The sequence below is a fragment of the Pecten maximus genome, chromosome 5, assembly GCF_902652985.1.
Source record: "Pecten maximus chromosome 5, xPecMax1.1, whole genome shotgun sequence".
NCBI lineage: Eukaryota > Metazoa > Mollusca > Bivalvia > Pectinida > Pectinidae > Pecten > Pecten maximus.
Window position 1 is genome coordinate 30,118,231 of NC_047019.1, and position 27,906 is coordinate 30,146,136.

General features: G+C 36.0%; 1 protein-coding gene and 1 long non-coding RNA gene across 2 annotated transcripts; both read right to left on the reverse strand.

Annotated features, from left to right (window-relative positions):
- Window positions 1-1,475: 1,475 nt before the first annotated feature.
- LOC117327763 lies at window positions 1,476-5,242 on the reverse strand. Its single transcript, XR_004532721.1, has 2 exons — window positions 3,013-5,242; window positions 1,476-2,977 (listed from the first exon to the last, which is right to left on the reverse strand). It is a non-coding gene; the product is annotated as an uncharacterized LOC117327763 (long non-coding RNA).
- A 1,420-nt stretch (window positions 5,243-6,662) lies between these two features.
- On the reverse strand, window positions 6,663-27,327 carry LOC117327764 (muscle M-line assembly protein unc-89-like). Its single transcript, XM_033884902.1, has 10 exons — window positions 27,268-27,327; window positions 17,340-17,523; window positions 16,786-16,844; window positions 14,391-16,536; window positions 13,880-14,012; window positions 13,542-13,721; window positions 12,050-12,235; window positions 11,274-11,351; window positions 9,345-9,557; window positions 6,663-7,047 (listed from the first exon to the last, which is right to left on the reverse strand). The coding sequence occupies exons 2-9, from the start codon at window positions 17,498-17,500 to the stop codon at window positions 9,357-9,359; spliced, it is 3,144 nt and encodes a 1,047-aa protein (XP_033740793.1). The 5' UTR covers window positions 17,501-17,523; window positions 27,268-27,327; the 3' UTR covers window positions 6,663-7,047; window positions 9,345-9,356.
- Between the last annotated feature and the right edge of the window lie 579 nt (window positions 27,328-27,906).

Sequence of the window (27,906 nt, forward strand, 5' to 3'; positions counted from 1 at the left end):
AATAAAACCGTATTGTTCAAAATAGAACTTGTCAGTTAACCTCCAAAAAACAAAGACTACGACTTTCAACAGTCCTCGAACCGTATTAACAAAAAGTACAGTTTTCGGTTAGGGAATTGCACTATAGGTTTTAATAATGAATATGAATAATTAATTCTGCAGATAATTATATAAATTTGTACCGGTCATAAAAGATCTATTCGACACAAGTCGTAAAGCATTGTTTGCAATTAAAACATATTCTAAAGATGTCGAATAATTTCCTCGCCAAATTATTCCTGTAAATTATTTGATTCACTTGTTCAACCTATTCTGACATATGGCTCAGAAAACTTACCGTTGCTAAGTCTAGATCGGAGAAAAATAATTCACATCTTGACAATCTTTTCTACATTGATAAGACATTAGGCACAGGGAAACGAGCAGTCAGCTTTGTCAACAGATCTATTGGAGAACTGAGCCATTCCCCCGTCGAATCTACCTACACCGAGCTGTCAGTAATGACATTAATCCTCTAATTCCGGAGGCAATAACTTGATATAAAACACTCGTAATGATGGCATCTACAGAAACTTTCTATTTGCCGATCGAGATGTAAAAATTTGATAGACATAAACAATACAACATGAATGCTAGCATCATTAATAAACACCGCCAACTCTTCCGTGATAAACCGGTGCTACTCGATGAGAAAAAAATTATTTTATCCTTTACAAAACTCATAAACTTACAAGAGACAGTTGTATCTAAATATGTGTGATTTCAATCTTAGGAAGCTTTTCTCACACTTTGTGTGGACACGAACATACAATCGCCAGGTGTTAAACAGTACAGTACGCATCTTTCTACACAACATAACAACCTTAAATCAATTCATTCCGATTGTAAACAAGTCAAGACGATACAGTACAAGCGTCGAGACCGACTTCTTAGAGGTATTCCCATACTTAACCAATATATAAAATATGACTGAAATCGTTCAGTTAAGCGGCTTGAGAGTGACAAGATTTTCTTTACAATGTATGAGAGTAACCTCGTCTTTGACCTTGACACCCTCAAACAAGCTTGTTTGGGGTATTCTCATGCTTGACCATTATATGAAGTTTGATCAAAATCTGATTAAAAATGAAGTTTCTAGAGCGATGACGATATTCTATAAATAGTGACCTTGACCTTGTCCTTAGCCGGCCCTGGCATTGGAAAATAAAGTCGACAGCTGCTAACAAAAGTGAATATGATAATGTACACTGACGCATGGTGATAATGGTCTATGTTCCCTAAACCAGGGACATATAATATATATATATATATCTTATTATACGTCCCTGCCTAAACTCACTGATAATGTACCCCAAGCTAGTGTATCATTTTGAAATTGATCGAGTCACAGTGGCTGTACAATGTACTTTAGATTTGGCATTATAACGTACATGATTACACCATTACATGTATCCTTCATACAACAAAACACAGTATGCAGTCAAATTGCTTTATTTACTCCAAATATCTAATTTACTAAAATCAATACATCTTTATATTTCATTACAACAAAATTATTTCAACACTTAATTAAAATCGAAAAATTCATTTTTTTTTTCATTTCATATTTCTAAAATTAAACACTTTGAAATCATAACACGAATCAAATATAACTGAATTAATGATTGAACATGTCATTATACAAAAGAGCTACCTTGTTGTGTTTACAAACACACCATACAAATGGTTGAATGGATCATCTTCCATTGACCTGATAACATTCAAATACTGTAAACATATTTAGTGGTAATCTTACAGCTGGATGCAAAATGCTAAATTACGATTGTGTTTATTGCAGTTTACTGTATATATTTTGTGTTAACTATTGTGTGTGGTGTAGGTCATCACTCCATTGATCCATTGTTATAATGATTGAGTGAACCTAAACAGATTTACAGTGGACATAGAATTGAGGACTAAAATCTATATCAGATTTCATGTGAAGGAGTACAATACTTCCCCCTTTATTACAGGGAGTTCAGTACCTACCTTTACATTACAGGGAGCGCAGTACCTACCTCTATATTACAGGGAGTTCAGTACCTACCTCTATATATCAGGGAGTTCAGTACCTACCTCTATATTACAGGGAGTTCAGTACCTACTTCTATATTACAGGGAGTACTGTACCTACCTCTATATTACAGGGAGTTCAGTGCCTTCCTCTACATTACAGGGAGTTCAGTACTTCCCTCTATATTACAGGGAGTTCAGTACCTACCTCTATATTACATGGAGTTCAGTACCTACCTCTATATTACAGGGAGTTCAGTACCTACCTCTACATTTCAGGGAGTTCAGTACCTACCTCTATATAACAGGGAGTTCAGTACCTTCCTGTATATTACAGGGAGTTCAGTACCTACCTCTATATTACAGGGAGTTCAGTGCCTACCTCTATATTACAGGAAGTTCAGTGCCTACCTCTATATTACATGGAGTTCAGTGCCTACCTCTATATTACATGGAGTTCAGTGCCTACCTTTATATTACAGGGAGTTCAGTACCTACCTTTATATTACAGGGAGTTCAGTACCTACCTCTACATTACAGGGAGTTCAGTACATACCTCTATATTACAGAGAGTTCAGTACCTACCTCTACATTACAGGGAGTTCAGTACCTACCTCTACATTACAGGAAGTTCAGGACATATCCCCACTTCAGAGGAAGTTCAGGACCTGCCCTCAATTTGCTAAGATTTCAGTACCTACTCCCACTTTACAGGAAGTTTAAGACCTATACCAACTTAAAGCAAGTTTAGAACCTACCCCCATTTTAAAGAGAATTCAGTACCTGCCCCCACTTTACAGGAAGTTCTGTACCTGCCCAAATTTAACAGGGAGTTAAGTACCTACTACCACTTTACAGGAAATTCAGGACCTATACCAACTACAGAAAGTTCAGTACTACTCCCACTTTACAGGGAATTCAGTACCTACGTATACCCCCACTTTACAGGGAATTCAGTACCTACGTATACCCCCACTTTACAGGGAATTCAGTACCTACGTATACCCCCACTTTACAGGGAATTCAGTACCTACGTATACCCCCACTTTACAGGGAATTCAGTACCTACGTATACCCCCACTTTACAGGGAATTCAATACCTACGTATACCCCGACTTTACAGGGAATTCAATACCTACGTATACCCCCACTTTACAGGGAATTCAATACCTACGTATACCCCCACTTTACAGAGTTCAGTATCTAACCCTTCTTTACAGAGAGTTTAAGTATCAACCCTGACTTTACAGAATTTAGGACCTGACCCAGCTTAACAGGGAGTTCAGTACCTATCCCGACTTAACGAGGAGTTGAGAACCTAACCCATTAAGAACGACCACATTGGTTAAAAAAACAATTCAAGCATTTTACATTGTAATGTTTGATTGTAACATCTATCTTGATAACTAAAAACTATTCCTAATTTCTATAAATATAACTTCAAGTCAATTTTGCACACGACCCACAATAAATGCTTCATGTCTGTCATATATCCTTAGAGCTATGAAAAGAATTATATTTGAATCACCACTGAAATGCTGTAGTACTGCTGGATTATTTAAGAATTATCTCATAAATACAGTAAAATCTGTCTTTCATTTCCAACCATTCTCAATAGCAGGAACCAAATCAGTGGTCATGGGACTCGAAAATTTACACCTTTAACATAGCACATCATAGGTGCATCTGTACAAAATATTTTTTCACTACAAAAATATGTATTATAATGAAGCCTACCGAAAATGATATTCATCATTTCAAGTACACTTTTACAGGAATAAAAACATGCCTGGTAATAACCTAATCTAGGTCCTGTACAATTCAATGAAAAAGCTAATATGCTAATCCCCTACTCAAGTCAAAATTTGTGTTGGCCTCTAGCCTTATTATAGGATAAATACGGTAACAGAAAAATGTCTTCATCTAATAAAAATTATTAACAGGAAAACATATGGTCTCATATGCATATAGAAAAGTAGCCTTCTCCCTATTATTAACAATAAGGTTTGTGTAGACATTCTAATAAAAGTACCAAACTGCAGGTGTTCGTCAATTATTGTATATATGAAAGAAGATATGCAATCTTTGAATACAGTGCATAAAAAACATAATATTCTCGACATAGAAACATTTGTCTGTTGATAGTTAGCATGCCTTGATATTGCACCCTGATGACTTGAGCAGACCATTACAATGTGGAATAAATGATAGTCTGTTCACACCACATGCAATAAAAAAAAACATGGGTTCTTAATGCTGCAGAGGGCAACATTTAAATTTTGGTTCGAGTATTTCTTGAATTCTTTCTATACAATAGCACCAACATCACTGACAGCCAACTTCTGTAAATGCCAAATAGGTATCTCCAATAATTATTTAAAAACCTAAAACAGAATAACTGCAATGAATAATTCCACTGCAGCTGCGTTTAAATGGAAAAAAATCAACAAGAAAAAAAAGAAACATTTTCTTAAAGGTATTTTCATGTAAGATACATTAATGGAAGTGAAATCCTCCACAGACTGTATATGATTACAAGGTGCTATCCTTTTGATGTGGCTGTGTGCCAATGTACCTTAAAAATGAAGCTGGGATAGCTTGTCTTCATTCAATAAGCAAAATAATTGTGATTTGGTCCCTCCTCCTCTAACAACTACACCTCTGATTATAAGGGATACACAGCTATCTACAAAGACAATGAATACCAGCTGAGGACAGAAATAGTAAATTATTTTGCTTACCAAGTGATATGGAGGTACCATGCAGTTAATGGATATTTATATACATGACCGGAAAAATGGAAGAGGTTCTGGTTTGTTTATGTATTACCCTATATATGGCACATTGCAGTAATGTAATGAAAATGGACATTCTCTCACTCACAGCAAGATCTTCTTACTACTGTTGAGTGGAAATCAACATTCTAACACACAAGTGAGGGATTCTCACAACTTCAGTAAAACAGGAATCCGATACTTATACGTGTTTACAAGGAAGCTTGTACATCTACTCGCTGGCAGAACCTTGAAAATACATTTCTGTTTGTTATGAAATGGCACAGCAACCAAGCTGCCATTGTATATATAGAGGTTACACGACGAGTGGTTGTTGAATATGGAATTTATTTCACACGAGTAAGTTATTTTTTAAAAGTTACAAAAGACACAAGCTTTAGCGAGTGTTTTTTGCAACTTTTAAAAAATAACTTACGAGTGTGAAATAAATTCCATATCCAACAATTTCGAGTCGTGTGACCTGTTTCTACCACAATAATATCGGCTTGAATCAAAGGGAAACGTGGCCAAGTATAATTTCACGTATGCAAATAAAGTGTACCGGTGACGTCCGGGACCCGGTGATGTGACGTCATTAGATTATTGATGACGTCAATAACAATTGCAGCTTGGGTCAAAGTTCACCGTGTTAGCCAATCAAAATGCGTACAGAGTTTATACCACGTGTGGTATAAACAGATTGTTAATCAACAGCCATAATGATTAACCGATGGTCTGAGAGTTGAATAACACAGGGTATTGTGGTAGAAATAGAGGTTACACAACGAGTGGTTGTTGGATATGGAATTTATTTCACTCGAGTAAGTTATTTTTTAAAGTTACAAAAGACACAAGCTTTAGCGAGTGTCTTTTGCAACTTTTAAAAAATTACCTACGCGTGAAATTAATTCCATATAAAAAAATCACAAGTCATTTGACCTGTTTCTACCACAATGATATCGGCTTGAATCAAAGGGGAATGTGACCAAGTCTAATTTCGCGTATGCAAATAAGGTGTACAAGTGATGGCCGGGAACCGGTGATGTGACATCATTCAGTTATTGGCGACGTTAATAACAATTGCAGTTCGGGTCAAATGTCCCTGTGTCAACCAATCAAAACGTGTTTAGGGTTTATTCCACGTTTGGTATAAACTGAATGGTATTCAACAGTTGTAATGATTATTGCATGCCTTGGGAGTTGAATAACACCCACCTATTGTGGTAGAAATCTATATATTTCCTTTCTTTCTTTTACAGTGACTGAAGACTTAATTGTGAAAGTTTTACCTATGGATAAAAATAACAGCGACTGTATGTAAAATCACCATAGTTCTTCACCTGATCTTTCTATTTTTTAGCTCGACTCGTCTTTCATGACAAGACAATTCTAGAATACGGATAGGATTATATATTCTAATCATCCATTTCAACACCCTTTATAGGACTGAAATTGATATTAAAACTATTAAAATTTCATTAATAATCTTTACTTCGATACAAATATATAAAAATACAAGAAATTATTTCTATATGAACTCTTTATCAAAGACAAAAGTATAACTGAGATGTGTTTTATCTTTTCTATAAAATAAGTTTAAATTCTAACTATTTAGCAAGTCATGCATGACATGTATAGTATACTATAATGTCCATAATTTGACGTTATAGATGTTGCAAAAATCCAATGACTAGAAACAAATTTTGGAGTAAATCATATCTTGTAATATTTTTAAGTTTTCAATGTGTTTCAAAATAAAATATATCATTTCCAATTCAACCACCAAACAAACTATTAATTTTCAAAATTTTGAATAGATAATTTAAAACAACAGTATATCAACTGGTTTAAAAATTTATTTGGCAATTAATTTTAACAAGAATTAAAATAGGTTTTACAAAACAACTGTGTATAGATCATTGGTTCTTTCTTCCTGAACATGAGTTTAGGCAATAGTTCTATTCATATATGACCTTTTCAAAATGTCAATTTGCTTTTAAAACTTTGTGGTGCTGTACCAAGTAGTTCAAAAGTTTTTACTGCACTGGAAGATCAGTCTGATGATGAAGACGATAAGGATGAATGAGAGTTGGTTTGAATACAACATAAATGAGGTTGATTATGCTGTCATGCTCCAATGACTTGTATCCAGACCAGTTTAGCTGTATCCAATCCTTCATTCCTTGCTGAAGTTGATGGATGTGATGAAATGAGTGAATATCTAAAAACACAAAACATTTTTGTTAAAATTAGATTCAGTTCTGAAATTCGCAAAAAAAAGAAGAAAAAATCATCAAAGGGCGAAAACCATTGAATAACATGAGATTAAAGAGGGATCTTAGAGCCCATACATTTAAGGATCTTTATCGGTGTAATGAAAGAATTATCTCCACTTTCCCTCTTCATTATTATCCCTTGATAATATGAAGTCCAAGAAATCTAAGAAATTTCTTAGAAATATTGTTTACAGACAAAACAAACTTCAAAGATGCCCAACTGTCGGCCATTTTTTCACTATCAGATTCAAAATTGAATGGGCAGAATTGGGACCAAGGGAAACCTATATATGAAGTTTGAAAAATATCCTTCTAGAATTTGAAGAACTAGAAGGTCATCACAAAATATTCATAATAGAAAAGAAACAAAATCTGACCTTGACCTTTGGTTCAAGATAAGACTTGACCTTTGCTTTGGTCACCTGCATCCTTGTTTACCATAATAATTCCAACCAATATTGCTACATAGTGACATAAGATGTTCATCACTAAAAAGATCACAAAATTTGACCTTGACATTCTACCCAGTGTCCTTGACCTTTGGTCAGATGACTCTTGCCTTAATTCCGACCAACTTTGCTTCAAAATGTCATAACAAAATCGTCATCAGTGAAAATATATAAAATTTGACCCAGACATTTGACCTGTGGTCAGTTGACTCCTGGTTTAATTTCAACCAACTTCGCTTCATCATGTCATTACAAAATATTTATCAGTAAAAATACAGTCAATCCTGCCTTAGCGACCACATGAATTAAGCAACACCCTCTCATATGTGACCGTATTTTCCCCTCCCAAGGTTATCTATTATACTAGTTACCTGAACCTGGATTAAGAGACCACCTGTCATATGTGACATTTTTATTGCTTCCCTTGGAAGGTCAGATATGACAGATTGACTGTATACAAAATTTGACCTTGACCTTTAACCCAGTGACCTTGGCATCTAACCTGGTGACCTTGACCTTGGGTTAGTTGATCCTATGTTTAATACAGACCAACAATTCTTCACATTGTCAGAAAAAAATGTTCATCAATGCAAAGATACAAAATTTGACCTTGATCTTTGACCTTGAATTTCAACCTTAGTATGTATTTTTATGAATGGATATATTGACCAAATTTCATGTAAATCAGTGAATGAATACATAAGTTATCAGCTTGAAACAAAATTTGTGGACAGACAGACAGAGTGATTAGAATAGACCAAGTCTCAAAGTGATTGGGTGAATAAATAGAGGATATCTAACAGTGTCTTCAGTAATACCAAATATATTTCACGAGTGGGGCTAATATTTTGATATTTTTCATGAGTGCGCAGCACGAGTGAAAAATATCAAAATATTAGCCACACGAGTGAAATATATTTGGTTTTACTGAAGACACTTAGATATTCTGTTTATTACATTTTTTATCAACGAAAACCCTACCCCGTATGCTAACTATGACTACAGCGATAATTTGTAAACAAAAAAAGTAGTTTCCCTTGTCCAGGTGCTGACATATATGTCGGGTTTTCTGATTGGTCAATTATTTTGGTATTTTCTAATCATTAATTTGATTGGTCAAATCAGCAAAAGTGATATCTTTCACTAGTGAAAAATATGATATTCTTCACTAGTGAAAAATATCACTTTTATAGAATGAATAATTTTTGATATTTCACTGGTAAAAATGTAATAATAAGCATTCTAGGTATTGCTAAAGCAATACGTCCCCTATCAGGACCAAAAACCCTGAAACTCAGACCTGATCTGTAGCTACTCCTACTGAAGTTACATACCAACTTTAACTAACATACCTTGAAGCATGGTTGAGAAAAGTGCAGAAAACCTGAGTGGATGACAGACAGACAGTTGGACGGAGAGGAAGCCAATAGTCCCCCCCAGTTTCATTGATAGGGCACTAATAATGTTGTAGGGGGAGAAATACAAGTTAATGGCAGACAGACAGACATCCTCTTATCACATATTACTCAAATTTTATCAAGACAATAATGAATGTCTGTATACAGTAGAAAAGTAGCAGAACACCCACTTCAATTTCAGAAAACTATGTACTATTTTTATATCTTACTTACACTTTCTTTTACTAACTAATGTTAGTAAGTGAAACACAATATTATGATCAGACCTAAACATTTCATTTTCTTCAATTACTCTTTACTTATATGATTAGAGTACTTATAGATTCAAATATAGGGCACTAAAATTAGTAATATAATATATTAATTTTAGATTACCTGTAACGGCGATTATGAAAATGCGAAGACTGCTTTTATGGAGACGTGATCTGATGGAAAGAGACGGTCAGGGATACCGCCTGTGGCTTTGATGTTGCCCTCTTTGGCTGTCTCTAGTACCCCAACATTGTGAAGATTGCTGCCGCAATAGAAGATATAGTCAACTGCTGCCAGCATCACCCGGTTGTAGGAAGTCACCGATGGTTCACATCCCTGGATAACAGCAAACATTTTCCATTCTTATACTTCAGAACAAAACATATAGACAAATGAAGGCAGGTAGGTCTTGTTTTAAGTAATTTTTCAAATGGTCAAGTATGATCTTTGACCCTTAAACCCTGACCTATGACCACAAAAATCAAATCAAAGTTGTAGAAAAATGTCCATCCAAAGCAAGCAAGCCCCTCCCCATGGGCCTTAATAGTCATTTGATTTAAAAAAAAAGACCCTTAGTACTATTGCAGCTAGTGAAGTATACACTCAGAAGCAGTATTGTGGTATTGACAACAATTGTTATTGTGCAATACTTTATGTTGGCTGAAAAATAACAACACTCGGTCAGGACCATCATCTCAGGATCATTTCAAGCCAGTTTGGGTTGAAGTTGGGTTGTTTAAAAACAAAGTTTAAAATGTGCCATGGCATCCATCTTGGATTTCAGACCAACCCGAAAAATAACAACAGGACCATCAATTCAGGTAAGTTAGAGCTGAATCCCACTGGTGGAACTTCAGAAGTTAAAAATAGATGTTGTTCAGGAATACCATATGACTGCACAACAATTTTACACCAGAGCTGTTGCTGAACAGCATAGTTCATCTTGCAAATGTTTGTCAGAAAATAATTAAAATATATAAATTTGTATTGTTTTGCATATTGGATAAGATTTATATTTTGTACTAGAAAGAATTAATTAGTGTTACTCAACCTTAATTGACATCATTCATAAATAGCTGAAAAATCTCTATCTTCCAAATGCAAAAAAATATTGGAAGTAAAAAACATAACATAAAGCAGGTCTTTTTGTTCAAAAATCCCTTAGTTTTACTCCGGGAGTAAAAAGTCTTACCCCAAAGGGACCCTAATATTAAATATCAGTACCATAGCACAATTATAAAGAGATGTGCTAATGCCTTTCAGGCTACAGGTCATCCTGACTCTTCGCAAAAACCTTCCTGAAAGTTATTTTCTTGGCCTAACCACATTATTAAATATAAAACTGGTCAAAGTAGATCCTATGCAGATATACTATGAGGAGTAAAGAGGCTGCTAGAGTAGTGCAGTGCAAACACTACAGCAATTCAGTAGACAACCATAATAGCACCAGTTTTCAACTAGAGACATCCTGCATGTGTTGAGACACAGTTACAATACAGTATGCCCTGGTGTAGACCACTGACCTGTGTGTTGAGACACAGTAACAATACAGTATGCCCTGGTGTAGACCACTGACCTGTGTGTTGAGACACAGTAACAATACAGTATGCCCTGGTGTAGACCACTGACCTGTGTGTTGAGACACAGTAACAATACAGTATGCCCTGGTGTAGACCACTGACCTGTGTGTTGAGACACAGTAACAATACAGTATGCCCTGGTGTAGACCACTGACCTGTGTGTTGAGACACAGTAACAATACAGTATGCCCTGGTGTAGACCACTGACCTGTGTGTTGAGACACAGTAACAATACAGTATGCCCTGGTGTAGACCACTGACCTGTGTGTTGAGACACAGTAACAATACGTATGCCCTGGTGTAGACCACTGACCTGTGTGTTGAGACACAGTAACAATACAGTATGCCCTGGTGTAGACCACTGACCTGTGTGTTGAGACACAGTAACAATACAGTATGCCCTGGTGTAGACCACTGACCTGTGTGTTGAGACACAGTAACAATACAGTATGCCCTGGTGTAGACCACTGACCTGTGCTGACTGGTAGGCACTCCTCAGGTCTGATGTGTGCTGGAATGCTCTCCAAAGGTGGTTAACAAGTGCTGCCTTCTGTAACACATACAAATTCTTTTATCCTACTATCACAATACCTTGCTTCATCATACATTATTTGTGTAGTGTAAAAACTGGTTATTCTTATAGTTCCATTTCATTTTTCTTATTATAGGTCTCAAGCCCATTCATTATAAATGTAATTCTATAACATTCTTCATAATACAAGACGTCTTTCTGTCAAAATATTTGTCATTTGGTGTTGGGGCCACAGGAAACTTGGCCTAGATATGACAATGCTAGCTACAGCTTCAGTTGCGTTTTGTGGGAGCCAAATGTATGTAAGAAACTTTGGCACGGTCTTGTGAGCTCTATACTCTACTCAGTAAATTACTGTTAATGTGATTATTTTCGCGGGGGGTTAATTTGCGATTTCAATATGTAAACTATACACGTGGGGATAATTTTCGCGATCGATCCACTTTCGCTGGTAGTTCAAGATTACGAAAAAATAGATATCAAAATAATACGCTTGGCGAAAATTTTCGCGAACAAAGGGAGTCCGCGTAATTTCCCCCTCGCGAAAATTTCAACGTTTACAGTATACAAATACGTCAATCTGTGGGAAAATGAAAGATTTCAACAGAATAAAAGAAATTTTGAGAGCACCATTATAATCTGGCACAATGTTATGTCAAATTATTGACATGCCTTTTATCAATCAATCTCTACTTAAAAGCATTTTAGTCACTTACACTTGAATCCGGCATCTCTAGATTCTCTAGAGCCTGTAGCTGCTTGAGAACTTCGTCAGTAATATAACCTTCCATGGCTAGTTTGTATCCGGGACTGGTCTCTTCAGAGTTAAAGTCTCCACAAAGGATCTGAGCATGGCAATCGCTACCACCCTGCTTTGCTAATTCCTTTATAGCACATACAATCTGAAAGATAAATTTACTTTGTTTCATCTGTTACCAAAAGTGTACTATGTACCTTTAACTGTGTCAAACACTCCGCCAATATCCTTGAGAAGATCGTAAATATTTTGTGGCGCTTCTGCTTACATTGGATTGTAGCTCAATAATAATAATAGAAAGCAGCTGATTTTGCTGTTTTGCACAGATGGCATGCGCAGGGTTAGAAAAGTAATGGAACTCACTGAAAAGCTGTCAAAAATTTGTTCTAACTATGTCATCTGAGAGGTGGAGCAGGCGAAACAGTAGCAGCTCACCAAGTTATCATCGAGAACTGGAAACTTATAAATGCTTAAGTGGATACATAATGTTTACCACACAAATTTCAAAGGCAAATACATATAGGACACTTTGGTTTGGTTTATTTGGTTTAACATCCTATTAACAGCCACGGTCATTTAAGGACATGCCTGGTTTTGGAGGTGGAGGAAAGCCGGAGTACCCAGAGAAAAACCACCGGCCTACGGTTCGAACACACAACCCAGAGGTGAAGGGCTAGTGATTAAGTGTCGGGACACCTTCCAACTGTGTCCACAACATGTGATTTGTTTGTTTTGTTTTTGTGCTGACGTGGAAATCATGCCTGCTGTGTGTTTGATTGACATTCATCCTGGAAGAGTCCAGAACAGGTGACTCAACAGCCTTAAAACAGGTTCTTAAATTTCTGACTAAAGATGTTAGCCCCAAAAAATGTAAAGTAAATAACATGTCAGATTAAGCAATTACTGCTTTTGTAAACAATATAAATCCATAACATTAAAGTCTGACCAAAGAGGACACTGGGTGCAAAAAATAATCCTATAACAAATACCAGTTGAGAAAATGACCTCAACACTAGGTCTAATTAGAGTGTGGCAGATACATGTGCTGACAAAGTGGAATGCCCAAATTCCTTCCATGGATGTGACACAATTAGCAACATCTTTGAGGTTAATATAAGGATACATCGATCTGAAAAAAGGTTATCCTTATGAACTGCGAGGAAATATCTTGCAACAATAAACATCACCAAAAGGTCAAATGTTAAATCTATGGGGTAATAAAATTTATAAACCCTGAGATTTTCTTTTTTAATGTGCAGGACAATGTGTACTGTTAGCACTAGTCTTTATATATGTAACGAGCGGGCAGCTTTGCAAAATAATATATCACAGACATTTAAACATTTCCATTTTACACGGTGACAGTGTCAATGCGACAATGATTAAAAGACTTGTCTGGATGTCTGGCAAGTTGTACACCACATAAGAGCCGACACACAACCCAGACTTACCTGTATACATTGAGCATCAGGGATCTCCATCTTGCCCCACTGGACATGAATGTTACCCACACACAGTAGATTGCCTGTCGTGTTACAACGTAGCTTAGTCAGCACCAGAACGTCTGGCAGGTCCAGGTATTTTCTGATAGATACTTTCACCTCATCACTCACACCACCATCTTCTAATTCCTGAAGGGAGATAATTCTTATAGTAATACACACATAATCAAAATCTCATGAAATATTTCACATAAAGGTAAAGTCACCAAGCCTATAATCAGACAATAACCAATAATATCCAGCAATCAACCAGAAAGAGAACAGGGAAGGTTTTTGGGTTTGTTTACCTGTTCTGCTAAATCTGCTAAGGAGTAAGTCTGGGTGTTCACTACAGAAAATCTGCTGGTCCTGTAGAAAGTTGCTTCTCCCTCATCAAAATAATCTTGTGTCCTTTTCTTCATTACGCCCTCATATCCCAGCCTATTCATCAAAAATTGTAATGTCCAAAATAACATGAAATGGTGAATAATTGTCTTCAGCCCTAGTCAACACAGTGACACTATTACAGCTGAAACGGTTATTACTTGAGAAATAGTTAGAAAAATATCCAAGCTATTGCAAATGATTCTATTTAGTTGCTTTTGAGTCCCAACACCAAATTGATAAGATGATACCTGCTGATGGGCATCTAGTTTTAAGATAATTATGTGAATGAAGTATGGATTATAATAAAAAATATGCAAAATTTTGGTCAAAACTAAAAGCTACAAAATAGAAGACAGATATCAAATAGCTATAGCTACAAATTAAAAGGTTTACGACTAAAACTTTCTCAAATCTGAAGTAAATGTTACTTACCTGGTCATAGCTGGTTTGAGCATTGACTCAAAGTACTTGGGTCCTACCTCCTGCATACACACTAAATCTGCACCAAGGTATTCTATTTCCTTCATGAGATTTTGATGACGATAACTTTCTGCTAAATACTGAGACTCTGTAAATGAATAGTCATTTCTCTCTAAGTGACACTGAGCTAAAATGTTGTAACTAACCACAGAAAATTGTTTGTTTGTGTCCCCTGACTGATGGTATGATGGATTGGGGATATATTTCCTGGACAGCACTGGATTAAATTCTGATGTAGGAGAGGACAATGATGCCGTTGTTTGTTCCTGATTAACATCAGACACCACCTCTGCTGCAGGAGCTATCGATTGACTTTGTTCTGCTGCTAAATCAGTAGCTGCCTCCTTTTTTGGGGTTTCTGTAGGGGTTTCTGTAGGTATGCATTGTAAGACTTCTGTGCTATTAGCTGCTGGTATTTCATCCATATTTACTACAACATAGTCCTGTTCAATGTTATGATTTCCTGTATCTGTGGAAGTTTGTGCCACTTCTGGCTCCAGCACCTTCTGATCTACACTGGTTTCCATTGATTCCTCCTCTGTCTCCTGTTTTGAAATTTGATCCTCCCCATTCGTAGTTACTACTCCCTCACTTGTGACATCAGTCATGTCAATAGATCGACGGACCTTCTTTGGAGACGCATCTTCTCCTTCGTCATCAAGTTCATCCCACTTGCGTTTACGGGTCGGAGAAGAAAGAGGATCATCAGGGGATCCATTTTGCTGCTCTCCGTCAGTGATTACAGGTTCTGGGACTTCCTGGGCAGTCTCTGCCTTAGCTGTCATAGACTCTTCAGCAGCTGGTGTAGCTGCTGTTTCTTTTGATTCTTCCTCTTTCTGTTTTTCAACAACATCCTCTTCCATTGGTTCCTCCTCTACGGGCTCATCATCTGATATTTCTTCAATTTCAGGTGGTTTACATTGCTCTGTTGCTGATGATTCTTTTGCTGGAGATGGGTCTAATGGTTGTAATTCTTTTACTGGTGAAGTTTCCAATGGTGGTGAGGATTTTAATGCTGGCGACTCCTCTTCTGGCTTACAAGGCTCCTCCTTATCATTCACTACATCCTCTTCCATTTTTTCCTCAACTGCTTCCTCTTGCTTCTGGTCTTCCTCTTCCAGTTTTTCATCAGTCTCTTCTACATCTGCAGTCTCAGTTTCTCCATCTTTCTTTTCCTCTTCACTTACTTTTCCACTTTCTTCCTCCTCTGATTCTTTTTCAATCTTGTCTTTACTTTCCTCCACTTTTTCATTTTCTTCTTCCGCAACTTCTTTTTCTGTCTCTACTACTTTATCCTCAGTTTCTGCTGAAGCATCTTTTGTATCCATCTCCTCATCTTTATTTACCTCCTCAGACTTAGCAGATTCGTCTACAGCTTTGACTTTTTCTGATGCCACCTCTTCATCCTCATTTTCCTTACTGTCCTCTTCTTTAGCTTCATCTTCAACTTCCTCTTTGGCTTCTGCAGACCTTCTACCACGACGAGTTGGAGGAGTAGATTTCTCAGAGGATTTAGATCTTCTAGATTCCTTAGGACTGGCCTTCTGAGGCGGAGTCTTTGCCGAAGAACGAGCTCTACTTCTAGAAGGTGGTGATGTTTCTTTTTCTGCTAAGCTGGTATTAGATTTAGTAGGACTATCAATCTTTGTGAGAATAATTTGCGCTGATGGCATGTCACTTGCCTTCTCCTCTTTCTTGCCCCTACTTCTGCTTCTTGATGCAGTGGGCTTTGGTGATGGTTTAGGCTTAGCTGGGGCCTTCCTGGGACTAGGTGTTGCCTTTTTAACAGGTGTTTTCTTGGTCTGACTCTTGGGTTGGCTCTTGGCCTTAGCTGGTTTGGGTTCAGGTGTTTTGGGTTCAGGTTTTGCCGGCTTAGACCTACTGCGTGATCTTGATGGTTCTTCTGCCTTTGTTGGAGTAGGAGCAGCCTTTTGACGAGAGCTGGAGCGACCTTTCGGGGTTGGTGAAGGAGCAGGTTTTTTTGGTTCTGCAGCTTTGCGACTACTACTTGCCCTCCCACGAGTCGGTGTTGCATCTTGCTGCATCACAGCTCGAGTGACTCGCCCCTTCTTTGGACTTGGCTCCTCTACATCATCACCTAGAAAATAACAATATACTGCAATTAATGAGAATGTCATTATGTTTTTTCTGATTTAAATTATTTCTTTTCATATCTGTTTCTTCAGCATCATTTTCAGATAATCATTCAAGAAAACCTGACATTATGAACCATATTCATAATACTTGTGTAATATAATTTTGGAAGAACACAAATGATGTATTTATTTCGTTTCAATAGAAACTAGCAGTACAACATTCAGTAGTTAAGAGAGGAAACATATCACACCTTGTCCTTTCTCTTTTTTAGTGTCAGGTTCCTTTGCACCTCTTCCTCTACTTCTACCCCTGTAAACAGAGCAATCACCACAACATTTAAATCACAATGTAGCATTTTATGTGGAGGTTTAAATACATGTATGTTAATTTCTAAAGGATTTGTGCATATCAGAATACAATATTTCTCAACAACTGTCTTTTGAGAATGGTAGAGCATGTGCATTAGGTTTCAAAACTAACCAAGATACATCATCAACATGAAACAACAGGCCAGGTAAAACAATCTCACTACACTGTGCACACATGCGTGCACAGTCTTTGAATGAATAAGCTGCATTATGCAGGATTATATTATATTATCAAGTTTGCATGCAATGTGACAGATGTGTATAATGGATCAGTTTATCAAATCATAATTAGAAAAAAGAAATTATTGAGTTTTAAAACCATTAACTTCATAGATAACAAAGTCATGTCCATCATAATTGGTGCAGGTGTAAATCTACTTATAAAATTACTGGAAATTCCTGTTAGAAACCTTGTGGTTAATTTTATAAACTCTACCTTGGTGCAGGGGAAGGGCTGGGGCTCCTTTTCCTTGACTTTTTTGGTGAGGGTGTCTCTGCGGCAGGGGCGGCAGCCCCTCGTGTCTTACGAGTGGCGGGAGCCTCTTCCTTTGCAACTGGTGCAGGGCTCTTGCCTGTGCTTCTTCGACTTCTGGGCATTGTGGGGTTTTTATCTTTCCTACCTGCAATAGTTTAAAATAAGTAACATGTCAGAATCAAAACATATTTACATCAACCACCATTTCAGACCTGCTAAATACTACATCCTCCAAACGTACTGTTAATCAAGCATGGTATTCAAAGACTACGTAATTATAAATAACCTCATAGATAAAGACTATTCTAAAATTAGTGAATCTGTGTTGTTTAAACAACATATATCAGTGATTTTTAGGACTCAGATATGCGGGTCCTGTCCTGTGTTCCTTTATCAGATAGGTACAATATTGTATACATGTGTATACAATGTATAATGGAAATGCAATTGAATCTCAAGTGACAGTTCCCAAGATGGCGGCCGTCACTTGCTTCAAACATAAAAACCTCCCCCTCCCCCCTGTTTTTACAATGTAACTGTATAGCTGATGTAAAATCAATACCTAAATAGTTCCGCCAATTGACACATTTAATTTACAAGATTTCATCGCAAATGAAGAGATCCCATTTTTAACAAAAAGCACATTTGCGTGAATTTAAAGAATCACAGCTCCGCCATCTTGGATCCAATGAGGTACATTAACTTGGGGATGTAAAGCACAAAAATTGCAAATGACCCCGATGATTTTCTGATACATTGGACTGTAAGTGTATGTCAAAGAGCTCAATTGTGAATTCGAATGACCTTAGAAAAATCTAGTGTAAATTCTTTCTGTAATTTATTAGGCGGTAATTAGTCTTGCTTTTTTTTTTTAGTAGATGCACTACTGTGTGTGGTAATTAACATATACTGCATGGGCAGTGTCAACAATATCAGTGAAAATCAAATATGTGTTTGATAGCTGATCAAAGAAAAAAGGCTTCAAATATCACAATTGTACTCTTTTATCATTTGAAGTATACAAGCAGTCAAAAATATCCTGCGAGTCTAGATCTCTTTCAACCTTAAGTCATGTTTTTTTGACTGAAACAAGCTAATATATATAGCTTCTAAATATAACTTGTTCACAATGGTTTTCAAATATTCTGGTAAATAAAGCTAACATTTTACCTAGTACTGAATAATACAAAAGAACATATTTATGAATGTAATAACATGAATATTTAATTTAGCTCTTCAACAATTATAATTTACTATTTTGATATGTTGCACAACATTAACAGTATATTATAACTATATACTACATGTGTGTAGTATTTTTTTCTTTATTTTTTTGTCTAATGGCAACATCTACAGATTAACCAGATATTGTGTGTTGATATTTCAATTTAAATGATCTCCCATACTTCCAAATCTGTTTTAAACCACTTTTATTTATATCCATGTACATGTATATATAAATATACCATACCTTATCTATTTCACACATATCTAAAATATAGTTGCATACAAATTAGTGTACCATAAAAAACAGCCACACATTTCTTCATGAACTTCAAAATATGTGTATAAAAAAAAACATCCTCCCAAATAGATATTAAGTATCCAGCTTTTTAAACACCAGAATAACATGTGCAGTTTATGCACCAGGCATTAAGTCCAAAACACTGAAAACAATACTTTCACAACTGGAAAAAAAAAATCATCACATATTCATAGATATGATATTTGTATATATGCCACTCACATGTAAGTAAAGAGCCCATCCTTCGCAGCCTGTGAGAATCACGCTTCCATAACATACTAAAGTATTTCAAAGCCAAATCCTATGTTTAAAATCTATTTCCATATGAATAAAAAATATCTTGCAAGACATCTGCGTCACTGACAGACTAAAGGCAAGGTCCGTCCTTGGTAGGTTGATGCTTCTAACTTCCTACAATAATGTTGCAATGGTTCAAAATGCTCGCACTAACAAAGACACTACGCCTTCCAACTCCCATAATCCTCTTCCAATCGATGACATTTACTAGTAAATATTAGACTGCTGTACCACCCGACCCTGATCCAATCTTAATGCTTCTTGAGTGATGGATATTCAAACCCAGCTGCCTTCAAGCATCGTATGACCTATATTTATGTTCTACAGGAAACACTAGCCTTGCAAATCTTGGAAAAATTACATAAAAATTTAGTACTTTATAACGGTAGGAAAAACACCTACTTGTCCTGTAGCACTTCCCATGGCCAGGGCGAGAAAAACTTATCAGACAGGTGTAAACAGCTAAAAACATGCTGCCTGTAAAATTTGGATGCACTATGACTCAACGATCAGGTAAAATTAGTCAACCGGAACATTGGGAAAACTGCATGTCAAGAAGATTTTTTTTTGGGACAGAGTGATCAGCATGTGAAAATGCATTTTCGCATACACACAAAAAAGTGCACAGTGAACTAACTTGATCATCTTATAGACTGTTTCACTTTGAAAAGGAGTTTCATGAAACATTTAAAGTTATGAATGAACTAAAGACAGAACCTTGATGAAGTTTTTATCCATTAACTATTAATTGTCCTCCAGGATATATAGCTTTACCAGCCTTGCATGCTGTCATGATCTGGTGCAAATACACATTTCTTCTGGGGAGGAAGGGTCTGATTTGATTCAGTATATTTATAATATACATTACCGTAATTTCCTAATCAGATAATGTGTACAGCCAATTACAGGTCATTTGCAAATTTGTGGCTGTTCAAATGATAGTTCAAAATTCATCACATATATTTTATGAGTGTGTTATGCATATAAATGTTTGTACATGTTTTACATGTTCCACAATATAGTATTGATTAAAGGAATGCTGTACGGATTTCCCTTCATTTTTTTTTTTTTTTTTTTTTACATCTGGATAAAAAGATAGCCTAAAGATTCATATTTAAAAGTAATTGATAATAAAAAGATATGAATAGCCAATAGTTAACCTATCTTAGGTCACATACAGTTTAATTCATAAGTTCAACTGGTACTCTTTTAACAAGCTATAAATTATGATTCAAATCAGAGTATCAACACCTTTCTCATTCAAAGCATGAAGCTTGAGTCAACCAAAGTCTACATAATAATTTTTTTTAAGTCTCCTGCAAATGCACACATGAATGTCTGACAGATAATGGATGCCATTTTATCCTACAGCTACTCTGGTAGACATGCGACAATGTTAGCAGGTAATTGCATGTAACTACAATCCCAGTACAACAGGTGAGCTAATGTGTTGAACCCGACACCATCTCTAGACTGGATGTACACTGATCAATTTAATTGAAGGAGGGTGCAACAGCTAATATAAGCTGATGGCAACAAGGTATACGTACAGCTCCTTTTAGTTTACAACCAGTACATTCCAATCAAAATATCTTATTAATAATGTGACTAAGATTTTTTAAGTGAGGTCCATGTGAATTGCATCTGGTAAAGTGGCAATGCTAGCTAGCATTGCACTCCATAAACTAAGTCACCATGACAACAAATACTTCAGATTTTTATCTCCTATACCAGGTATCCAAAGTATGATTATCTAACTACTATTACAAATTACAGAAAATTCAAACTGTGAAGAAATTCATTTTAGTTAAGTTTGGTCACACACAAAGATTGTATATATTGTATATATATAATTTATACATGTAGAAATTTGAACTCAACATACTTGAGTGATGTGTTTGTTTTTTTACATTACACTGAAGCAAACATTTATCACATACATACATGTATATTTTAAAGGCATGTCTAAGCTTATGGGTGTATTATTTTCTTCTAATTTGACATGGACCCAACTTTTATCAAATAATGTACATGTTCTGGAAGTAACAAAATACATATGCTGTTATTGTGGACAGTCAAAACACCTTTACCAGTAAACTTTCATAACATATATCATTAAAATTATAATATAATTTGTAAATAAAAACATGTTTACCCAGTACATGTGAATCAAAAATACACACATTTTGCCATGTATGTAGTCTGTAGTCGGTATGCAGTAGTTTCAGTGTGCATGTTGTAGTTTTTAATCAATGGTACATAATTAATCAGAAATACTCAGATGAAGCTGGCTGACATGCAATACACCTGGTCCCCCTTACCAACATGTTAATAGCATTTCTCTGTTGTTACCATATTTATCCTGCCAAAGGGTCCAACACATACTCTGACTAAAAGTATATATATGGAGGGCACTGGTGATAGGAATAGAATACACATATGTACATTGTATATAATCAGTGGATTATCAAACACAATCGCCTTTACAGACTGACTTAAAAAAAATAGTATGGGTATATGTTTACATTTGCTCCGCATTTCCCCATTGACACAAAGCTAAGAGGCAGTTGCCACCATACGCCTATAACACCCAGTGCCTCAGGCTATAACACCCAGTGGGTCATGTGACATTAAAAGAGGCGGGTTTTTTTGTGTTGGTTTAGTTTTTTTTCAAAGTTGACGAAAATGGTAAGACAATGTTAATATAAGATTTGAACAATTTAATGGTTTTAATGTTGTTATAGTCGATATGGCAGCAATTTTGTATGGTAGGCAAATGGCATGGGAACCCGTTAGGGTTTCCATGCTACATTTGCATCATTAAAATCACTGTTCACTGCTTAAATATATATTTGAAAAAGAAGTTCACATTTAAAAGGTAATTCAGTAAGGGTAGCTTATGTGAATTTGGTTGAGCTTTTCGAGTCAAGAAAATGTCCTGTTTTCAAAATGTGTATTTTCATATTTATAAATTTAAAGTCAACTGATAAATTCCAATTGGCTGTCCAATTATGGCATTGATTTATTTGTTTCATACCTTTTTTTCTTCCAATTACCAAAGTAATTTTTATTATACCGGTAATTGATAATCAGCCAATCACTGAATTACACGGTAATGAAATAATACTACATATACCTATAACAGGTAATTTTGCAGAACTGCAGACATGGGCAGGTTTATTAGGAGGCACAAGTTAATGGTTATTGTCAGATAAATATGGTACATATAATACAATCACATTATGTAATCAGATATATTTTCAGATTCGAATATTGATTCAAACATTAGAATATTTTTATGACATTTAAAAAAACTGGTTTTGTCATTATATGATCTTGTGCACATTTAACAGCCTACTACAGGAAAAGACTCTCTAGACATACATAATTGTATATGTGACCAGACATTTTCAATTTAGGTGTTTGATTTATGCAACTATTTAATTTTTGTACGTGAAATGTTTTGAAGATCCACACTGCTGTGTGCTGGACTGGTTGACTGATCAGAATGTTACCAACATTTCCTGGCCTCGACTGGTTTATAACTATCTATCATGACATATCTGTTAGTGAGACAAAAACAGGAAACAGACATTAGTAACCAATGACTTTAAAACAGCTCAGAACTGTCTAGTATATACTCATGTGTATCAAAACTCCCATTAACCCAATAATCACATTCAAAGAAAATTTAAATCTAAGGACTTGTGACCAATAAATCTGCAACGAGTTGTCAGAAGACATCTCCTCAAGTGTGTTTAAATTCAGAATTATCTTTTTAAAAAGTAGTCAAAAAATCTGTAAAGTGTACTACATAAAAACATTCATTTGCTGACCATTGCTAAAACTTAATATGGCTTCCATTATTACAATTTGAATCAAGCAAATGCATAAATGAATGACAATTGGCATGTGCCAACACTGCACAGTCAGGGGTTAATCTAGGATTTGGTGATTATATATATACTACCCATGAAATGAAGGGAAATGAAGGGCTGCAGTGTCTTGAATAATTCATTAATTTTTAACATTTTAAAGCGATTCTTTGCTATAATTCTTCGACATATCATAAAATGTTTTGGGATTTCACCTGTTTTATGGGATTTTTTCTTGATGGCATATTTGTTTGTATTAAAATGGAAAAACACCATCAGTGGGCCGGGGAATACTACCTAATTACGTAGTAACATCTGTCTAGATTAACCTCTGCTTCATGATCATGACTGTACCGAATACCCTTTTACATTATCATAAAATATCTTAATTTCTTTGAGAGTATAACTAGTACCACTCACATTTAATTTCATTGCATATAGGCTAAATTATTGGGAGTCATGATCACTGGTCCTTGACTTGGAAATCCTGGGAGTCAAATTAAAATCCTTCGTGTCAAAATCCAAAAATGTCACCCACCATAGAATGACCTTGATTGGATCTCTGTTAGACTGATCTTTTCTCTAGTCTTCTCTTACTTTTGATCACTTGAAAACAATGAGAACCTACCAGTACCAGGGTTACATATGAAATCTGAGAATGATCCATCAAAACTAGAGCTCAATGAGAAACAAGGCATCGCAAACGATACAAATCCCCTCGCGTGCTAACACATGAACTCTGACGCAAAATGGGGGGTGGGGTTATTGCAGGACATTGAAATAACATCAGTTGTCATTTGCACTGAACTGCAATAGACATGGATGGGCTTATTATCAGGCATGGGCTATCGTAGTATTGCCATGCTGGTCAGGATCCGTTCAAAAATGAAGTCGCATTACAGCTAGCGCTGACAAAGATTTTCTATAAATAGTAACGGTGACATTGGCCTTGACCTTGGCGCCCTAAAACACGAACTCGTTCGAGGTATTCCCATGCTGGACCCATATATGAAGTTTGGTCAGGATCCGTTCAGAAATGAAGTCGCAAGAGTGCTGACAAAGATTATCTATAAATAGTAACAGTGACCTTAACCTTGACATTGGCACCCTGAAACACGAACTCGTTCGAAGTATTCCAATGCTGGACCCATATATGAAGTTTGGTCAGGATCCATTAAAAAATGAAGTCGCAAGAGCGCTGACAAAGATTTTCTATAAATAGTAACGCTGACCTTGACTTATACCTTGGCACCCTGAAACACGAACTCGTTTGAGGTATTCCCATGCTGGACCCATATATGAAGTTTGGTCAGAATCTGTTCAAAAATGAAGTCGCAAGAGCGCTGACAAAAAGTGAACATACGTACGTACTTACGTACGAACGGAACGCTATATCCCCTCCCCGACTTTCGTCGCGAGGGGATAATAAGGGTAACAACAGCTTTAAATAAAAGAGGAACCTACTTATGAAATTGAACAGAGATGATGATGTTCTATGAATAACTTTTTGTCAAAATTAAAATGGCCATATATCTGATGGTTGGCTGAGAAAAACAAAAACAAACGGCACAAAATATAGGATACACAAATACTTTTTGGACCAACAGGACAGCTAGCTAGGGGTCAGTCAAAGAATGTGATTCAGATTTTGTTCTCATATAGAAATACTGTCTATGTAGGAAGAGCAGTCAGATGTGACAGAATGTTGGGTTTAATCCAACATGCAGATTGAAGAAAGAAAGGATTGTGCAACTTATAAAAGAAGTATATCTTCTTAGCTGTATGGCTGGGCAAGGAGACTTAATCATTAGCACTATCAGCATGGCAGTACACCAATAGGGAGTCAGTTTCAGAAGTAAACACTTTTTCACCGACAAATAAAGTGTCAAAACAGACATGAACTTTCAAACCCAAGTCAAGATAAAACTAAGAGCTCTCTTCCAGGACAAATTTAGTGTGAAACCTTTTTTTATTGCAGATGATTTTTAGTTACTTTAGTCACTTGTTTAATTTTTGTTGCAAAAAAGATGCTTCAATTCACTGGGTAGAAAAAAATCACACCGGCGTTTAAACTGGTCTATGGTTCATTGCCATTGTCATTTAAAAAGAATGGACCAATGTGACTTAAACCATTATATCAATTTGATCATTGTCACCGAGCTGAAGTAGTGAACCCATATTTATTTGATAGTTGCATAATGCTGAATGCAAGTTAGATTTCTGGAAGTCTGGGTGCTCTGCAGTTCAGAAACATGTCTTGTTGACTGCAGCTGATGAGAAATTCTCTTTGGCCATAATTAATGCTGGGTATTTGCTTAGTTTTAAAAGAGAACGAAGTTGGAATGTTTCAATAGCTTTTTACTCATGGTAAAACATTTTACAGATCAATATCTATACTTTGTAGCTACCTTACCCACATAGAATACTGGAGGTAGAACTTGATATTAAAATAAAATAACCATTGTATAGAACAGAATCAATGGAGCTGATGACAAATGTAAACAGTCCGAGTCAGCTCTAAGAGAATGAAAGGCTTTTATGGGAACTTGGAGCTGAAGTACCTGGGCTGTATTGTATTAAAGATAAAGAATGTGAAGGAGGGTGTAAAAGTTGAGAGTGCAGGTAACCTTTTTTGGGTTGATTATAATTAGTTGGTACATATAGGCAGTTTTTCCCTGTCTATAAATTTGAGGCAGAATATAGATATACAGTAAGGTTTTTTCCAGTGGCTTGGGATGGGACCTTTTAGCCTCTTGTTTGTTTTTTGTTTAAAGTCCTATTAACAGCCAGGGTCATTTAAGGACATGCCAGGTTTTGGAGGTGGAGGAAAGCCGCAGCACCCAGAGAAAAACCACCAGCCTACTGTCAGTACCTGGCAACTGCCCCACGTAGGTTTCGAACTCGCAACCCAGAGGTGGAGGGCTAGTGATAAAGTGTTCGGACACCTTAACCAATTGGACACCTTTTAGCCTCAATTTGGTAAGAAAATTGATGCATTGAGAATGAAATTTTCAGGAGAAAACAGCAAGTTTTGGGAGTTTGACTTAAATATGAGATAATATGGTGAGTTCTGAATGCATTATATTAATTAGAGGTAAGTAAAAAAAACTGAAATGATCCACTAACTAAAGTATGCCATTTTCAAACAAAAAATACCAGACCATTTGATTTTTTTTCTTAACTCTTATTTAGTTCATTCATAAATCTTCATCTTCCCTTGTTCGTGAACCTAACTCTTGAAGTGCTATAGCACAAACTTCCATTAGAAGAAGACTGCAGAATGTCTGTTATTAGCAGAGCCCGAGTTGAGTTTGGATACAAAATTTTGACTAAAGTGGTCATACCACATAATAAATCATGGGCAGTGTATGTGATGTAAATGTTCACTGAAATGATCAGGTGTACACTTGTGACGATAATATCTCATATCTTTGAGATAGAATGAAGATTCTCTGAGGAGACTTAGCTAGATTTTCGATCTATAATTACTTGTTTATGCCTTTATGATTTTTAAGGCCGCTACATGGATTGCTATTATTGTAAACTTTTTAAAATCCAATTAAGTATCTGATTGCTATAAAACGATTTATTCTCATCTTACTCACCATATTTAACGAAAAATCACACTCATACATGTCCTCAAGTACCTATCTTCTGGTAATATTGAGTTACAATCATTTCCAATAGTAATTATTTCGGAAATTTGAGTAATAGGCCTTATACATTAGTTTATACATCCCATTCATGTCCCATAATCTTAAAAATAATGGGTATTCACTATTGAGGTATTGAATGTGTGGGGTTACCGACCGGGTACGTTGTTATTATTCACTGTTATTCTAGTGGCTGAGATCTTTGTTTTTGATTTTGATTAGTTGGGTATGCCACAGAAAGGATCCATATAAAAATTCATCAGAAGTCCGCTTAAATTGTTAAATGAATGCTTTCAAAGCAAGTTTTGCTCTGGAGTGACATAGACAGACATGCTGCAATAAACAATGCACCGGCAAATTATCAACGCAATCGGTATGTTTTCTCAATTTTACATGGAATTGACAGGAAGCATCATACAATATAATTGATCAAAAATGTTGCATTTTCACATAATGAAAGCACCCGAAGCTTTAAAAAGTGAAATTATTCCAAATGAATTCAGAAATGACACAAAATTACTCTTTCCATACGCGCTTACCGTGATAACAAGGATGCCGCCATTACAGGAAATGGAATATATCGTAGATGTTGATTCGACCATAATGTAATTAGACCAAAGACTTATTAAGCTTTACGTTTACCTTCATCAAATATTAATTTCATATTATAATGTAATTGTATCAACCAACTTTTATTATAATGAGTATTTTGATAAGAACAATATTTGAAAACAGATTTTAGCCAATGAAATCTGAGAACCACAATAACTTCATCGATTGGCTCTCTCGTATATTCCCGGTCAAGTTCGCGGGTTTCCGTGGGAATAGCGCTACTCTAGAGTACATTAGGCCAGAGACCTATAAGGTCTCTGATTAGGCCTATTCGAAACATTTAAATATTGCAGGCAAATCTACGAAACTTTTAAATATTGCAGGCAAGTGTTTTTTGTATGAATAGGCAAACCAATATTTTGTACGAGTAGGCAACCTAATTTTGTCCGGAGTATAGGTAGAGACATGTATATCGCACGTCTCTGATAAAGGCAAACCAATTTTCCGAAGAAGATTGCTGGTTTTTTTTATTGCTGTATCGTAGGTTATGCGCAACACGTGTCACTTTGGATACTAGGCCTAGTATATAAACAAAATTATACTGTTTCGGACTTATAGGTTACATT

What these genes read in the sequence shown, in the direction of transcription:
- LOC117327764 (XM_033884902.1), bottom strand. Translation starts at nt 17,500, where the DNA reads ATGCCCAGAAGTCGAAGAAGCACAGGCAAGAGCCCTGCACCAGTTGCA. An exon ending in AGCCCTTCCCCTGCACCAAG is followed by an intron (nt 16,845 to 17,339) that starts GTAGAGTTTATA and finishes CTCTGTTTACAG; the next exon opens with GGGTAGAAGTAGAGGAAGAG. An exon ending in TAGCAGATTTAGCAGAACAG is followed by an intron (nt 13,722 to 13,879) that starts GTAAACAAACCC and finishes ATCTCCCTTCAG; the next exon opens with GAATTAGAAGATGGTGGTGT.